General features: G+C 46.3%; 1 protein-coding gene across 1 annotated transcript; it reads right to left on the bottom strand.

Annotated features, from left to right (window-relative positions):
- Positions 1 to 1,118: 1,118 nt before the first annotated feature.
- PRDM14 (PR/SET domain 14) lies at positions 1,119 to 11,304 on the bottom strand. Its single transcript, XM_067553844.1, has 7 exons — positions 10,643 to 11,304; positions 10,236 to 10,292; positions 9,985 to 10,145; positions 9,382 to 9,652; positions 7,180 to 7,382; positions 4,480 to 4,581; positions 1,119 to 1,346 (listed from the first exon to the last, which is right to left on the bottom strand). The coding sequence occupies exons 1-7, from the start codon at positions 11,235 to 11,237 to the stop codon at positions 1,119 to 1,121; spliced, it is 1,617 nt and encodes a 538-aa protein (XP_067409945.1). The 5' UTR covers positions 11,238 to 11,304.
- Positions 11,305 to 18,681: the final 7,377 nt, after the last annotated feature.

Raw genomic sequence — 18,681 nt, 5'->3', positions numbered from 1 at the left:
TTCCATTGCTGTGTAGACTTCCAGGCTTGGGCTGGAGCTCAGGCTCTAGGACCCTGCGAGGGGGGAGGGTCCCAGAGCTCACGCTCCAATCTGAGCCCAAAAGTCTACCCCGCAATGAAACAGCCCTGCCGCCTGAGCCCCGGGAGCCCATCGGCTGACACGGGCCAGCTGCACATGTCTGGCTGCTATGTAGACATACCCTGTGTGGGTGCACCGAGCAGAGGCTGTATGCAGCCTTCTCCCTGTTATGTGACTCATGTAGGAGTGAGGCAGAATTGGAGATCCCCATAATAAGGGGAGCTCATGGCCTGCTTCCATCCTACTCTCCTAAAGAGATGGAAAGAAGGCAGAACCATAGCTCCATCCCCAACCTGCACTGACCAGCAGAGCTGGGTGGCCACTGACCTGAACCTCAGAAAGTCATTTAGAAGCAAGCATGCTCCCTTTACATGCCTGGGAGCTACTGTCCTGAAGCAGACTTCCTCCTAGTGCTCCCTTTGGCGTACGTGGGCTCCACTCTGCCCCTTACTCTGTGCTGTACCTACATGGAACAGTCTAGCTCCCAATAAACAGGAAACCTTAACCCATAGGATGTCCCCAATGTTTTCCTCAGCCAATATGCCGCTGAATGCCCAGAAGCATGCGGGCCCCACTTGAACAGGCAACACACATCAGGGCCAACTCACATTCACAAAACTAGACTGGTGCCTTAAACGTGTGTCAAAATGCTCTGAACAATACATTTCATAACCTAATAACCAGCTAGTAGGGGAAAATATGCTTCAGAACTGGAGATGAGCCCCAAAAGTAAACATGGACTAAACTGATTTTAGAACACGCACTGGGTAACAACACAGCCAAAGGAGTTACTGTACATAATTCCGGACAGTCCACAGAGACATCACGTTGGAAGCATGAAAACATTCATGGTGACATTCACATAAAGAGACATTCATTTGAGGAGATTTGCACACAGCACAAGGCCTAGGCACCACTCAAGCCATGAGCAGATGTAAGAGGTGCATAGGCCCTGGGCTGTTCTCTGGCACAAGGATGAATTTCATCTTCACATACACACCAAATACACACAAAGCTGGTACAGGCTCCAAACGAGCTGGCTACAGAGTTGCGTGGAACTTCATATGGAATCGGAATTCCTCCTGCTCCAGGAAGTTCTTGCCACACACGGTGCAAATGCAGCCTTTGTCCTTGCTGTGGGTGCGCCGCACGTGGCTGTCGTGGGCCGCATGGGAGGCAAAGGCTTTGCCACAGTGTCTACACTTGAAGGGCTTCTCTCCCGAGTGCTGGCGGATGTGAGTGCGCAAGATGCTGGAAGCTGTAAATGCCTGAGGAGGTGGCCGGGAGAAAAGAGTTTAAAAGCAATTATACAATTGTCTAGTCAATGATCTTCTAAAAGCTCCACCCTGCCCAGCACTGAAGCCACACACAGGACGGTTAGATACTGAAGCGTTAGTCAATCTGGTTCTCATCAGAAGGGAAACAGAATCTCCATTGTTGTGACAGCCCTTAGATTATTCTGCTCATTCAGAAATGAAGCCGTGGAAGCAGGCTCTAATAGTATGTCTACACAACGATTTTACCCAAGTTCCTCTGTTTCTTTTCAAAAACTTAACCCACTAAAGAAATCTAGTTTCTATTTCTGCAAAGGGTCTCATTTAAATTCTTAAAAGGAAAGACATTATTGTGTTACTGATGCTAATGCTGCCTTTTGGTACTCACATATATATGGGTTGGTACTCAGTGTCCAGAACTAAGGGTTCAACATTTCTCCATCTTTCTGAGCCTAATTAATATTTTTTCTTCTCTACAATCCATCATTCCTTACTCCTTCCCTTGAAGGAAATAGCTCCCAACCTGTTCTCCTCTCCCTTACTCATAGAACTTGCCTTCAGCACATTCACACATTCTCCCACCCAGTGACTAGTTTTCATGGACTTTGATGGAAAAAGACACCACTGCCGTTCTCTGCTCTCATGAGATCTTAGGTGTCCTTGATATACAGCAAACAATGGCTGATGCATCTAAACAGAATATGTAGATAAGCAACTGACAGCAGTGGAACACTTCAAACAGACCAGAAGGATCAACTGAGGATAACAAATAACTACCCTTTTACCCATCCACAAGAAAAAATTGGCTATCAGCAATTAAAATCAGTGTTGCTGCATAACCCACAAATCCCTTCTTCATCTAACCACCAACAGCTACAGCTTTCCAAGCAGATCTGTGCCTCCAGACCATTTGACTGACTCACAGTGCAGAGGAACTAGGGGATATATATCAGAAAGGGCCTTGTTGTTAAGGAACAGGACTGGGTGTCAGGTGACCTCAATTCTGCAGCTATCTCTGCCAGAGTCTTCCACAGTCACTGTGAGCAAGTTAGTGAATTTCTCCATGCCTCACTTTCCTCATCTGAATGCTGCAGCTGCACCAGCTGAGCCAGGAAAAGCAAGGGTACTTGGCAGCAGTAGCAGAAAGTTAGGGGAGGCAAGAGAAATTATGTGTGTTTACGAGGAGCAACTAATGTTCTGGTAGAGAATTAAGAGGAGCAATTGACACAGCCTCAGAAATCTGCTGACAACTCCCTGAGAGAGTTGCATCCTACAGTATGAGAACTAGTGATTTAGTCTGATCTGCCAACAAAAGACGCATGGGGACTCTTTTTGGGACTGCCGGAGCTCAATGCTAGAAGAAGTCCAACACTACACAGAAGGATCTATTCTCTCACTATGGTAAGAGCTCTGTAATCATGACCAGCAAATCAAGGATGAAATTTCAGCCTTAGGCACTTCACACAAGAAGTTGGGTGCCAATGACTGGAAGAGCAGAACAGACAATACCCCAAGGAGCTTACTCTGAGTTTTGTTGCTGCAGTGGGTGATGACCAGACCACTGCACCTATTTGCAATAATCTGTATACAAAAGTAACTTCTCATTAAAAGTATAGAAGGTCCCATTTATTTCAGCAGATACTTCTGCACAGACTGTAAACCACTGACAGGACAGACTGTCCCAGTGCATCCTGAGTCCTAACAATTTTCATGTAACAGCCACTTTTCAATTCACACCCACCCCACCCCCAGTTCCGCACAGAGCAGATCCTTTTGCATGCAGATGTCCCCATTCTGTATGGAAGGAAGGATCAGCTGCATTCACAGCACCATCCTCCTCTTCCCAAAAGCCAGTGACAGATGTGCCCTAGGTTCAGGGTCTGTGCTAGTGAAAGGGGTAGCAACCAAGCAGGCCAGGGATGGGCAAAGGGGTAGGGGAGAATGTATAATGGCTCCTTTCTCCAGTCCCACACAGTTTGAACAGAAAAGCAATATAAGCAGACTATCTTTTCCACATAGCTTGCCCTGGAGGTCCTCAGAGTTGCCACTGCCAGAACAGGATAAGGGGAAGGAGGGCTGACAGGGGAAGAGAAGCTGCAGGTGGGCCTGACCTCATAGAGATAGATCCCTGCAGATCACTAAATTTAAGTACAGTCCCCGTTGCCTATTCCATGGGACACAAACCCCACACCCTGATGAAACAATAGGAGAGGAACATAGATATCCTCCCTAATGCTTCCTTCCATGGATTTTTCCACAAAAACGTATTATCCAAGCTCTGATCAGTAACAACCCTTCTTTCAAGATGCATCTTTGTCATATCAAGCCCTGGAAGGAAGTGGTTAGATTGTTAACAATAGCAGGATTAGAAACTGAGTTTTTAAACAAAGCAATACATGTTTTTTAACTGGCACTTTAAAAGATGAGTACAAATGCCCTGTACAAAACTTTATCACGTGAGTAATTATTACTCACATATAGCCTCAATGACTTTCATGTAAGTATTATCCACATAAATAAGTGTTGCGGGATTAGGCCTGTAGGTCAAAATCTGCTCATTTTACCTCATCACGTAGCGCTAATAAGCTCAAGGACTACTTGGTGCTGAAGGGGAGCCACTACAGACGCATGAAGTAGTTCAAACCATTCGTTTCTATTTTGGTATCCACCTTAGTATCTGAGCCCCTCACAATCATGAATAGATTTCAATCTCACTCCCCCCCCCCCCCCCCTTGTGAGGTAAGGAGCTACTATTAACTCCATTTTGCAGATGGAAACCTGAGGCACAGGGTAGATGAAGTTTCTTGCCCAAAGTCAAATAGGAAATCTGTGGTTGAAGTGGGAACTGAAGAGTCCCAGTCCAGAGCCCTATTCAGAGGACCATCTTTCCCACCACTTCCACTTTTCTTAAAGCAGCTCTCATTAATAAAAACAAAGTCACAATTTTAGCCAAATTGTAGATTAATTTCTTTGGGCGGTTTGAAAAATCTATAAAAGAGGCTCCTAGCGCCTGAACTAGGAAAAAGAACTATAAAGAAAACCACCAAGTCACACTGTGCAGAATGGAAAATCTACAGATAAGATATGAGGCAAAGCAAGCTCTCCAGAGGATTTGATTTTCCTTTACCTTGTTACAGTACACACATTTGTAGGGCCGCTCTCCAGAGTGCACCCTCATGTGTTTGTTCAGGCTGGAAGACTGAGAAAAACTCTTCCCACAAACTGAGCACTAGAGGAAAAACATAAAGTTAACAAAAACACACAACAGCTGAGGAGTACCTATCAGAGTACAAGCCAATAACGTGAAAAATGATAGAAAAATGTGCATATGTGTATCTATATATACACACACACTTTGTAAATCTAACTAATACAATCAATTTAATCAATAAGTGGCAAAATGTTTTAATGTATATTTATTAGAAATGGTAAAAAAAATGTAAAAGCATGGACAATTTCCAAGTTGTTTCCACTTTGTGGGGTTAAAAATGGATTTGTTTTTTCATTTTTCCAAAAATGTTCATGATTTTTTAAAATCAATTTTTAATCAAAAACATTATTGAGACTGTCATTTTTGATAAATGAATATTTTTCTGCAACCATGTTAATAATAGAGTGATAAACATTTTGATTTTGAAAAAAATCACAAAAAATTACAGAAATATATTTTTTAATTTTCAGTTATGAAAAAAGACCATTTTTATATTTTAAAAAATATGTGCATAAATATTGACCGGCTCTAACATTTAACATTATACTATCCCAAAACTCAATCATGAGAGAATTCTGTCTTTAGAATTCTCATAATTAGACTGTGAACTGTTAAACTGATAAACAGAGTTAAACCGAAAAAATCACTGCCTGACTTTTAACAAAATAGGTAATAATCTGCATAATGTGGTACATATTTTGCAGCTGCCTGTAACGGAATGGAGCCCAATTCATAGCCTACTGAAGTGTAGGCTAGTGAAAGACTGGCATTGACTTCAATGGAATTTGGATCAGGCCATGAATTCTTAATTTTCCGTTATGATTTGCCTGAACAAAATTCTCATCCATAAATATTTAAATAAACTCACCCAGAACTGGTGATGACAGGAATAATTTTTAAAAATAAATAAATTTTAAACAATATATGGTCTCAGTATATGCCCTTTGCATTAAAAACATGCTCTCTGACTTAATTGAATGTAAAATCTATGCACAATGGATTTTTCACTCTGCTGTTTTGGCTAACTATACTTTTTCTTCTGCGTGCAATTCACGTTAAATGTCGAAAAGAAAGAAAGAAAGCATTCCAAAATTCTTATTTAATAAACTCACATTTTAATCTAAATCTCTAATCCCTATTCCTAAATCAGTGTGATACTATTATTGTTATTAAATAGAAATATTGCTGATCTAGCTATAGCAGCCTTCACTGGGAAGTTCATTTTATTTCACGAGGAACTATAAAATAGTCAGGATGATATTTCAACTCATGTGAAAGTGAGATGTTAAAATGTTACATATCATTCTGTTGTGTCACATCAAAGGTCAGAGTTATCCTGACTGAGCATTTGTGAAAATTCCTTGTTTTTACATTTCCAGTGAATCTGATAGAAGCCTCTGGCTTTAGAAGAATATTTGGTGGAGACTAATCAAATATCACAACATAGATTTGCTCCTGTAAAAGAATATTCTAAATATTTAGATTTAAAACTTTGCCACTTTACTGCTTAAAGTATCTAGCTGAAATCAGAAGAAGGCAGGGGGCCCAAAGTTACTGCTAGGGTCTCATTGGGTACAAACATGTAGAAATCATGGGATATTCCTGAGTCAGGAAGTGTAAATAAATGACAGATCCTGTCTGTGATTTGGTACAGTTTGGTGCTAGTATTTGTCCTCTTAAAGGAGGATGGAATGTTTCCTGGTATGATCATTTCTGTAATCCTGCAGGCTGCTTAGTCTGAGCCCCTAAACAGCCAAATAATTAACCTTATGATACCCCATCACAACAGTTAAGACAACCACTATGAAGCTTTAGAGTAATGTGGGAATGAAAATGAGCTGGCAGACACTCTGGCTAACCTGAGCCCTTAGACTTTTCTAACTGGGACAAATATAATCAGCAAGGGAAAAGAAAAACTTGAACTCGTGTTAACATCTCCCTATTTTTCCTTTACATGTCTGTGGCTTTCTGAGCAGCAGCAGTTCTCCGCTTGGGCTGCTTAATTCAGAGCTGATGCTTCCAATTCAAACTTTAACTCCCTTCTGTTCAAGAGAGGTGGATTTTCAGAACACAGCTGGGAATTCAGAGAGTAAAGCAGCAAAATAGCTTACAAAACATTATAATCCTTAAAGAGATAAGTAGTTGTTAAATGAAATACAACTAAACTCTCTTCTGGCTGTCTTCCTCATAACAGGATGCTGTAGAAAGTCAGCCTTGTCTTATCTTTCCTCGTACTGTGACCATCATGGACTCTACATGTTAATACTGGGGAAGGCACAGACTTCGCTTTCAGATCTTGTCCATTTCAAACTACAATGGGTATTGGGTGAGATCACATTCTACTAGGAGCCCCGTGGAAAGTAGTGTATCGTGTGCTAACACACACTAACACGTTATATGCTTTAAAGAATACTAACATGTAGTACCTTTGAACATGTTATTTAAATAACATTCAAGCAACCTAGAGGGACTGAAATTTACAACTGTCCTTTGGGATTGAGGGGTCTACCACAATTCCTTGATTATGCTACTAGATTTCACACAGGAGCCATCACTCAAGAGTGTGAGATGAAAACTTGGAGAGGGGAACAAAAACAAAACGGATGCAATCCTTACCTTATGTGGTCTGTGTTTCTCATGTACATGAAGAATATGGATCCTCAGTCTGTCTCTCTTTTCAAACGATCGGTTGCAAAGATGGCAAGGAAATTTTCTGTCTCCTTGATCTACACAGCGAGTGTATTTCAGATGTTTGTCTCTGTAATATTTGTAGGCAAATACCTTGCCACATCTCTCACATCTGTGACTTTCGCCAGATTCTGTGCAACACAAGGGAAAGTGTCATCACTTAAACACTTCGGGATAAAGAGCTGCCAGTTTCAGTTGTCATTGTCTGTCAGAGCTGGAGCCCACCCAAGGAGAAGTTTAGCTTTTTAGAATTACAACAATTGTAAACAATTACAATATAATTTAAAGAAATACAACTGAGTTTACAGACTAGATTGAAATAAGTCTCCTAAGCACCTTACTGCATTTCTTTGTTGTGTTCTTATATTCTACCATATTTTCTCTCTTACAAGAGTATGGCACAGACAAATACTTCTTGAGTGAAATCCTGGTCCCACTGAAATCGCTGGTAGTTCGCCATTAACTTCGATGGGATCAGGATTTCACCCCTTCTGTCTCTTACATCTAAACGCAGCGCTCCAGTCCTTGTCTGAACGCAAACCCCGAACTAAGCAAACCTGACTCTTGCAACATTAAACAGCCCCCTACCCATGATAAATCATATTGGTATGATAAATCAATATTGGTATTGGTAATGTGTAAGTTTCATTTTCCACTTGAAAATCGATTTGCATATGTTACCTGAAGTTTTAAAAGTAATGTCAATTATGTACTACACAAGTGTGGGTTTTTGTTTGCAGACTCTCAAAGGTTCTACTGTATTTTAAACGGATCTTAACAATCTCCTTGGCTTCCTCCATAGGAGGAAACACTTGTCATTAGGAATGTTGAAGTATTTAAATATTAATTCTTCCCTTGGTTACAAATCCAAAATAGTATTCTTGAGTCAAGCCTTAAAATGGAATCATCTATCTGCCAAATATCAGGGCTAAACAACCTTAAATGACAATTACTAAATCTATACTCAGGGATCACTCTGTTTTCCTATTGCTGCAGTTCTCTGCATTCTTCAGTGATTGTCTCCCTGACATTCATATAGAATCATTTTATTATATGTATATACACGAGTGCAGCATTTTTTCTATAGAATGTTGCTAAAACTGGCATCCTTTATTGATTCGATTTGGAATCGTACCTTCCCTATAAGATAGCTTCTTCTCTGACATTACATCTTTCCTAACACCATCCGGTTACTGACGAAGGTCGCTTGGATTCCAGACTGTCTGCCCCCTTCATGTAGAATGTGAATGTGAAATTACAGCTAAAGATCAAAACAGTATGAAAATGTGTGTGGGCAAGTGAGCGGGAATGTTTAAAGCAGGGAAATATAAATCTGATTCAAATCCCTCTTTTGCTCCAATTATAGCCAACGAGGAAAGGTTGCCACTGATTTTAAAGAGAGAGTTTCCAAGTTCTTTGCGGGCAGAAATCACCAATTATAGGACACTTGTACCTCATGAATCTTGATTTTTATGGGCCAAATTACGTCTTTTGTTCACAATATAAATTCCAAGAGCAAATTACTTCGGGGTTGCAGTCTTAGTTTGAAATGGCATGAAATCTGGAGAGCTGGCTGGTGGTTTTGTTATCCCTGTTTTGCGATCTGAATCCGTTGCAAATGTCTTCAAAGAGAGTTTTGCTCAGAGCTGGTAGCTATTCTAGTCATAAGTATTCAGCCTTCTCAGCCCCTCCGGGGAGTTTCTGCCTCCGGTTATTAAGATCTCAACAAATACGTGAAGGAATGAAAGGATGGATCATTTTCCTGGATTTTTAATTGGCTTTAATCTAACGGTGCTATCTAAACGAAATCGTGTAGAAAGTTCCTGCCTTGCAGAGAATTAAAAGCAGAACTTGCCACCCCACTGGAAATGCTTACTTTATTTATTGGAGATTGAAATTAATTTACAATAACTGGAAATAGGCATAGAGATTCTTACACGAATGGAATCTGCAAGAGTTTGCAACTCACTTTAAATGATCTTCTTGTTCCAAGCAAAAGTGAAATGAAACATTCAGAACACAATCAACTGCGGGACTAGAATCACAACGAAATAACTGCGGAGGTTGACACAGAATGTACAAGGACAAACGATAGCAAAGCTTTTCACATGGTTCTGCACAGACACTGACCTTCGGGTTGTTGCTGGGGTCCCTTTCCGTCTGTCACCCCTTTCAGACTGATGGGGATGCCCAGGAACTGCAGGTAACAGTCTCCGTACCACACCAGCAGCTCCTGGTGGGGTAAGATTTCTTTGCAGCTTTCATAAAATATTTGGCCTTGGCACTGAATAGCTGTCAAATTCTGCTCCTCTGGGAACCTGGCACAGTTTACTAAGGACATCCAGTTTCCTGAGGCTCCTTTCCCATCTATAAAATGGCTCAGGCGACCATCTTCGAAAATCTGGATGAAACATGGGGAAAGAAACTAGTCAGGTTCCCTAGAAGTTTGGGTGTTAGGAACCTTCCCCGGTGTACCCGTCTGTACACAATTGGCACCGATCCCTGCTCGTATAAAGCACAGATCTGGGCCATCATATGCCATTGCTCTTTGGGACTGCGCATTAAAGTCAATGGAAAGGTTACAGTGGGCTTTGATTGGGACTTTCTTTACAAATGTTTCCGCAGGTGTTGAGGACAAAACCACCAACCCCGTGTGGCTAGGGGGACAAGGAGTCAAAGAGCTTTTTTGCGGTGCAATTGCGATGTCCTGCTAGGAGGGGTGAGCCCAGCTACCTCCCACATCAAGGAATTGTCGTCGTAAATCTTGATCTCGCTGGTGTTGACCACTTTGCCTTGGAAAGGTCCGAAGCGGACCCCTCTGGGGATGAGGTCGGTGCAGAACACCCCGAGCTGCAGAACTTCCCCGGACAGCGTCTGCTGCAGCACGGACAAACCTGGCGGGTGAGAGAGGCCAACAGAAATACAGCCGGCTCTACCAAACCGCGCTGCGTCGCGATGCACCGGAGCCCTCGGGTCCCACCTACCTTCGGGGAGCTGGAGGGACTCTCTGTCCAGCAGCGGAGCGCGGGACTCGGCACCTCCTGCGAACAGAAGCGGGGCCCCGCCCCGGGTTAGCCGAGGCGAGCCGCTGGCACCACGCACCTTGCACTGGACAGCGGCGGGCAGGACCGCGCCGGATGGGATCCGAGAGCCCGATCCTGCGCTGAAATCAGCAGGGCCGGGCCCTGCACCGCCACCCAAGGGCCCGCCGCTTCCCTCGGGCGGGGCGGCTGAGGCTCGTTTTCCCTTCGCCTCTCCCTGGGGCGCCACGTGCCAGAGCGTCCAGGGGAGGGGAACCCAGGGGATTCATCCACCCAAGCAGGGAACCAATAGGATCCGGCTCCCCGCGAGTGATTCACCCGCGCGCGGGGCTGGGCGGGGGGCGCCTTACCCGGGCTGGCGGTGGCCGTGGCCGGGGGGATCCTCAGCCCCGAGACGGCGGGCAGCAGGCGGCCCGCCTGCGGAGCGCCCCATACCGCCCCGTAGAGCACGGTCCGCAGATCCTCCTCGGTGAAGTGGTACCGGCCGCCCGGCTCCGCCGCCGCGCTGGGCCGGCTCGGAGCCGCCGCTCTGCTCTTCCTGGCGGGGCCGGAGAAGCGCTCGCCCGCCCGGCTGGGGAGAGCTCGGGGCGACGCCTGCTTGGAGGAGGAGGGCGAGGGGGCCGGGGCCGGCCGCTTGCCGCAGAGGGGCAGGGAGCCGGGCAGGAGGCTGTAGAGAGGCTCGCCGGGCAGGGCGGAGGCCCGGGTCAGACAGGCCGGGATCCTGGTGAAGCCGAAGGGGGCCAGAGGCGGGGAGTCGGTGACCAGCCTTCCCAGGGATTTGAGCGGATGGAAAAGGTCGGGAGGGCGCCCCAGGGCCTCCACGTACGGGGCGGCGGGCAGGAAAGGCGGGTAATAGGCGGCGATGGTCCCCGGGCTCGTCCTGAGGGTCTCTCCCGCGTTAGGCTGGTCCTTAGAGCCAGGGTCCCTGGCTAGAAACAAGGCCATTGCCGGGCCGGCGGGAGTGCGAGGAGGGGGCCTGTCGGGAAGGGAAGAAGCGCACAAAGTTACAAGGATCGCGGCAAGCGGGGCGCCCCCGGCCAGCGCCCAGACCCCCCGTCCGGCTGCGCGCCTGCGGCTGCTGGGAGAGCGCTCCGCTTTCAGATCGAAGCCCTCCCCGGGCCCCCCACTCCCCTCCCCAGCCTGCCTGGGGCGCCTCTGCCCAAGGGACAGCGGGGTTTTCGGGCCTGTCACTAAAGTCGAGCCGAGGAGTCCCCGATCTCTTCGGGACAAGGGGCCGGGGAAGGTCGCCAGCCGGGCAACTCACTGCCGGGCGGCCTGGCTGGAGCCTAAAAGGCATATTCCTGTCTGACAGCCGCCCTGAGACAGGTGGGAGCCGGGAACGGGGCTGGGAGAGGAGAAGCGAGGGGAGGAAGGCGGCAGAAAGTGGGGTCTTCTGCAGGGGGTGGCCCCTAATCTCTCACAGCCCGGTCTCTGCACTGGGGGGTGGGGGGTGACGCCGAAGTGACACCGCCACGTCACTGGCCAGGCGCTCGTCAAACGCGATCAGCTCCTCTCGCCCTGCAGGACCAGGGGTCCGGGACTGGGCTGAGCGAAAGCAACCAGCCCTGGCCGGGGCGACCCCCCCCCCTGCGGCTCTCCGGCCGGATACAGGGAGGGGGGCCGGGAAACGGGAAGAGCGGCTCGGCGGGCCGGGCAGTCTGCGCTCAGGTGGCGATCGCCACCGGGAGCCGTGCCAGGCGGGGGCTCCTGCATACACAGCCCCCTTCCCCCCCCGGGGGTACAATGCCCCCCCCACAAGCCCTCGGCCCTTCACCCGCAAATAGCCCCCCCCGGGGGGGGGGTATGTGCCACCGCCCCCTGAAAGGCCAAGAGCCGCTAGTTTGTAACTGGGCTAAAGTCAAACGGGTCCCTGCTGTTCACACCCACCCCATGGCCCCCTCCGAAGGGCAGGGACAGAGGCTGAGCCGGTGCCGGCAGGGGTAGGGGGGAGGCCGGGAGCCTCCTTCTCCAAGGGCTTCATTTGTAACAGCCACCTAACAAGTTAACAATGGCTGAAGGATGAAGCCCCGGCAGTGCCGATGAATCTGACCTAATGGGCCGGATCAATGGGGCCAATAAGGGAAACAAAGCGGGGTCGTGACACCTGACTTGAAGAACACGGGGTCAGGGGGAGAGGTCACCGGCAATGGATCCACGCTCCATCCAGGCAGAAGAGATCTCATCCAGTCCTTCTCCCACCCCCGCCCCTTTGATTTAGGGCTTCCCAGCGGCCCCGCACGCCGGGCGAGGAAGGCAACCGTGGAAATAGCCACCGCATCGCCTTAAAGAAACCCACAGCTGCAGCAAACAGCTGGCTCGCCCGAGCCCTTGCACAGGGAGGCGGGGGGGGGAGGAACTAGCGGTAGAAAGCGCTTGCAAAACAGCTGCTACTCACGGCGTTGGGTCACCTGGGTTTTCTCTCTAGTCCAAGGGTCCAGTACGGTCCCGATTCGCCCCTTGGTAGCTGGCGAGCAGTGTCTGCCCTGGATGGCCAGTGGGGATCTCTCCTGCGCAGTGGGGTCCACCGGAGCAGCCTGCTGCTTCAAGAGGGCACTAGAGGCTGGGTCTGCCTGTGGGCAGTTCAAAGCAGATGGTGTTAAAGGACACGGTGGGGGACCCATCTCCCCCCCCCCCAGCCTAGCACTAGCTATTGGCCAAAGATCAGCTCATCACTCTAGTGCCACTGGGGAGCAGCACACTTGAACACGGTATTGTTTCAAACTACCTGCCTGCCAGAGACCTCCACAGCCGGGGGCAGGTGAGGGTCTCTAATGCCGTGTTTCAGCGGCGTTTACGAATTCTGCAGGGGAAGCAGAATGATGGTGGGTGGTGCATTTCCCAGAGCAATAACGCCTTGTTCGCAGTAGCGCACTCAGACAGGTGCATGGCCGGGGGTTGCTTGGTTTTGAGCCAGAAAGTTCAACGCCGCAAACCTAACCCCTGATGCTACCGCCACTGTCCAAGAAGCCCTAGTTTCATGGGATGGTTTGAAGGGCTGTAGCTGTCAGGAGCCCCGAACAGGTTGGTTTTGTTCGGCGCCCGCGCTGGTCCTTTGGTCATGACAGGTGCGCGCGTCGGTCCAGCCGGGCCAGTTACGGTGGCTGGGTTAGTGTGGTTATTATTTAATAAACAAGCCACGTGCAACGGCCTTGTACCAAGGAAAAAATGACCGAGTCCCGCTCTCGCACGACGCTCTAAACCTAGCCTGCGATCGCAGTGAAAGAGGCCAGGAAACTCACCTTTCAGTAATGGCAGGGAAGGAGCCGAAGCCAGGCAAGGCAGCTAATGGGTACAGCCAGGAAAAGCAGAGTCCCGCCTGCCCCCTGACCCTGACACCCTTGCCCAGGGCGTTGAGATCGGTGCGAACCCAGCCGAGAAATGTACGTGTCTAACCCTGTTTTCTGACCCGAGGGGCAATTTCATGGCGTGCCCTTCTCTAACCCCGCCGCCTTTTCCCATGGTGAATGAGCCCCGCCGGCTCTGAGGCTGGTGGGCGCTTTCTGCCTGCTGGGGAGATCCCTGGCGCCGGCGGGGAAAGCTGCAATTGACAAGGAATCTAGCCCGCGCCAGATAATGGGCAGGGAACAAACAACGCGCCGGATCCGAACCCGCGCCATCGTCGTATGCAGGGGCGGCCCACGCGGGCACTGGGTGGCGGCCTGGCCTGAATGCTAGTAGCTAAACCCGCCTAGGTGATCGGGGGGCGGGTGTCACCTTGGCCAGCTTCCATCGCCCCCCTCCTGCCCCTCGGCTCCAGGACGAGATCACCCAGCCAGGGCCGCGGGTAACGCGGCGGCAGGAGATACTTCTTCCTCGTGCACTTACTTCAGTCCAGTCCCCTCCTCGCCGAGCTGGCAACAGCGCAAATAGCGCCTTGCACCACGCAGGGCACAGGATGTAAACGGGAACTTGCCTCCTGGGTCTGTGGCCTCCTCAAGCAGAGATCGGTGCGGCGCTAAATCTCTCTCCACCGGGATTCGTTCCCGGCGAGCACGCAGCACCCATCCGTACTTGACACACGAGTTGGCCTTTGGCTCCAGGGGGACAGCATTCTGCCCATTGTCTTTCAGCCCTGATGTAGGTGACGGGGACCCTGGGGGAGGAGGGGAGGCTAGAATTCAAGGACAGGGACCTTTTCTTTCTGCAAGGGGTTGCTTTTCTTATTCTCTCTCTCTAACTGTACAAAGAGCAGGAGAGGAATCTCAGAAAGGTTCCTGGCAAGAGACAAATCTACATACAGGTCTCCATCCACACAGCCCTCCAGCCATAGCCCTGTTTCTCTAGAGATCCAGATGAGGACTTAAACCTATAAATTCATTAGGTAGCTTTAGCTAGAGCCGTGGCTACCAGCTTCCCCTGTAATATAATGGATGCACATATAACATTTATAGAGAACATTAAAAGCCAAAATCTGTAGCTACAAATGCTGAAGAAAAAAACAACAACCCGGTCTTACCTTGGAGTTAAGACTGAGGAAATCAATTCCTAAATAACACAAACACTAAAAATACTAGAAGCCCTGAGTGAAAGATCTTGTACAATCTTTAGAAATCACCACCTCTTTCGTAAAGAACATTTCCATCACATCTAAGAAACCAAAATCCACAAAACAGTTTTAGCTCTGACTACAAGAAATGTAAATTCAGCTTGCCAGCCCCTCACATTAAGTAGTTTGTAGGCAGAGAGCACGTTTAGGCCATTTCTGAAGAATTCCACATTCTCAAAAGTTATACTCTTTCAACATTTCATGTTTGTATCTACACCTGTATTCGCAAGGCAAAGTAGAATTTTACCAGAGGAGTAAGGGATTTATCAGAAAACAGTCACAACATATCAGAAAACAGTCACAACAGACACAAAAATAATTGCAGAAACAGCAAGAAACATTTTAGAATGGTCTTCACAAATACATACATATCTGAATGAAAAAGGGACATGTCTGATTTCTGCCTGCTTCATGAACTTTAAAATGTGAAATAGAAGCCATATTTCCCATCTATGTAGCTACAAAATTCTGCATTAACTTGGAATACACAGCATGTCAAAATAGTATTCAAACAATACATCTGACATGGAAACTTCCTAATCAAATCGTAAAATACAACATTATGAGAAATAGCAAAATATACATGGTTAGTGTTAAGGATGTTCTCTGAATTTTGACTTATTATCTGTACTTGTTATGAAATGTTATAAAAGAAAAAGGAAGTGATTTCTTAAGGTTATGCTGTTTAGGAACATGCCAAAAACTTCAGTTCCATGTTAACGGAGACTTTTGTGTTGGACTTTCCCTTGGTGTTTATGGAGTGTAAATGAAAAATTAACACAAGGAATCTCATACATGAAATCTTCTAAAGGTGAATTCAGATTCTCTAACTCTTATAAACCCTGTGTGTAATAGCAAGCCCGTCTCTGCTTATCAGGGCTTGGGTCCAGAAACTGCAGCCTGAGTATTTATAGGAACCCAGAATAATTCTCTTCTATTACCACCATAGATTCTGACCTTTCACCATTGCACTTATCCAGACCATCAGAAAGATCTGGACAGGCATAGTTAGGATCAGGTTTCACCCCATTTTAGGGCTTGTCTACACAGTTTCTGTACCCCTCCTATCTATATTGCTTTAGAAACTGGCATTGTTAAAGCAGTTACAACCCCCTTGTGTGAATACAGTTATACCAGTATAAAGGTATTTTACCAGTATAGCTTATTCCTCTCTAGTTGATAGGTTTAATTTGATAAACATTTCAACCCAGACTACTGTGAGATTCATACGATTTGGTTTCCTTTTAGAATAGACTAGGGATGGGAAAGTGAATGCCTCATTAGCAGGAGTCCTGCCCAATGCTACACCAAAAACAAAGCATTGCTATTAGGCAAGAAAACAAGGTGGTGCCATAGCCGGGGTGTCTAGACTGGCCTTGGGGGGACCCACCTTTGCCCCAGCAAGAGCCACTTTCACATTCTCTTTTATTCAGAAATCAAAGTAACTCGCTACCATGTCCTTGATTTGGTCAGCAACTGGTCAGTGACCTTGTCCATCTAGATACTAACGACCCAAGCTGCTCTTAGGATATAAGAGGAAGAACCCATACTAAGACTGTTACAGGTAGGCACTGCACATACAAAACCCCCTCAGCGTCCATTCTGGAGCAGACAGCAATTCACATCCAGTGGAATCCACTGATATACACCACGTGACCAAACTGAGGCCCCAATCAGAGTTAATGCTACCAAATTATCATTGGTCTCCAGTGCTCAGGTATTGCAACACATGGAGGGCTTTTCTACAAGGGAACTCTAAGACCATGTCTACATTACAGATGCTACACTGGCACAGCTGCAGTGCAGCACCATAGTGCAGAAGTTTCCTACAGTGAGGGTAGGTTTTTTTTCCCATCGTAGGCAAGCCACCTCTCCGAGTGGTGGTAGCTAGATAAATGGAAGGATTCTTCTGTTGACCTAGCCACATCTACACCAGAGGTTAGGTTGCCTTAACTACAGCACTCAGACGTGTGATTTTTTTCACACTCTTGAGTGCAATACTTACGTTGGCCTAACTTTTAAGTGTAGGCCAAACCTCAGGGCAGTTACGCTGAATTAACTACAGATGTGAATGTAAAGCGTCTTACTTAAAGTGCATTAAACCCTTGTGTGGACACTTATTCAGAAGTTGTGGTCTTAGTTTGTTTTATCATAATGTGAATTAGACCCAGAGGTTTAATGCACTTTATTTGCATTATTTTGGATATATATTGTACTACTGTAGCACTTAGGAGCCCCACCCATGGACCAGGACCCCGTTGCGCTAGGTGCTGTACAAACACAGAATAAAAAACGGCCCATAGCCAAAAGTGCTTGAAATTTAAATTTTAACTAATACACTTTAAAATGACTTAAGTAGAGGTGTAAATTTAATTTTATTTAATTTTCCAGGAAGAAGTAATAGCAGCCACAATTCAGAGAGCCTGGCAATACAAGGCTTTTCCTCTAAAAGGACTTGCAGCAATATCATGTTCATTCAGTGTAATAGTTTGGGGCCATTATTCAGAGGTTTCATTATTATTCAGAGGTTTTATTTTATTCACAGCATTAAAAAAAATAATCACAACTTCCTATAGAAACCGGGAGAGGAGAACTGACTAATGATTTCCTTGGAGCCAGTAAAGACATTCACAGAAGGCAGATAAGTATTCAGAGTATTGAGGCCTTTACACAGGCAGAGGTTTGTGTCTGCAGTAAACATATTCAGACAGTTTAAGAAAAACAACTCATCTCTGAAAAGACTAGAATGGCCTATTATGTAAGTGTGTATTTAGGCCATTGCTTTAAAACATTTCCTACGCACAATAACATTCCTTCTGGTATTATTCATTTAATGCCTCATTTTACTAGGTGCCACTGGCTTCCTTGCAAATGCTGATATAAGCAGGATTTGAGAGCACCTTCCAGAGATGCTCAGTCCCTTTCCATTGAAGTCATTGGGAATTTTCCCACTGAATTAAATGGAAACAGAATAGGGCCCTTAGAGCCTAATCCCAAAAATACTTCAGCATGTGAGTAACTTTACTTGTGTCCCCCCCACTGTGTTCAATTATGCTACTCACGAGTAAAAAGCATGTGAGTAACTTTACTCGTGTGTCCCCCCACTGAGTTCAGTTATGCTACTCACATGAGTAAAGTAGCCACATACTTAGCCTGGGCACCTAGACCATGTGCTAGTGGGGGCAGGAATGAATCTTATTTTAGGGCCCAGTTTTACAGCATTTGCTCATCAGAACCACCATAGACTTAAGACTACTTTGTAAAGTGTAATCTAGATTTATGGCACTACAAACATTACTTGAATTCAAAATATTGCCAGTAATGGTACCTAGTATCCAGTTGCAGAAGTTAAATATGTCAATAATTTGATTTAAAAATATTTGCCCAATTAACTTTTTAAAAAAATGAAGCCAGTTTTTCATGTGCAAGTTTAAAACACGCATCTCAGACTAGTATTTTTATAACAGTTACATTGGTTTGCAAATATTTCCATATGGGCAATTAGGAAAGTTTTTTAAAAAAAAACTTTTGAGAGTTTGTCTCAAATTTAAATCATACAAATTTTACTTACATGAGTAGTTTCTCTTTGTTTGAGTCACTCATTGACTTCAGAGGGATGAGAGGGGCTCAAAATTTTTCAGATGAAGTATTTTAGTAAAAAATTGGCCTTTTTTAGGAAGAAAAATATTGCATAAACTTGACTTTCAACCTTTTAAAAAAATTATGACTTTTTATTGAATTGTTATTGAAAATGTTACCAGCATTGTTACTGAAATAGCTACTGAAATGTTTCCTTTACAAAAAAAAACAGGTTTTGTCTCTAGTGTGCAGATGAAGAATGGC

Source organism: Emydura macquarii, unplaced genomic scaffold, assembly GCF_026122565.2.
Source record: "Emydura macquarii macquarii isolate MOO-44397 ecotype Brisbane River unplaced genomic scaffold, CSIRO-AGI_Emac_v2 contig_1477, whole genome shotgun sequence".
NCBI lineage: Eukaryota > Metazoa > Chordata > Testudines > Chelidae > Emydura > Emydura macquarii.
Note: the sequence above shows the minus strand (reverse complement) of the source record. Positions and strands in the feature narration are given on the sequence as shown.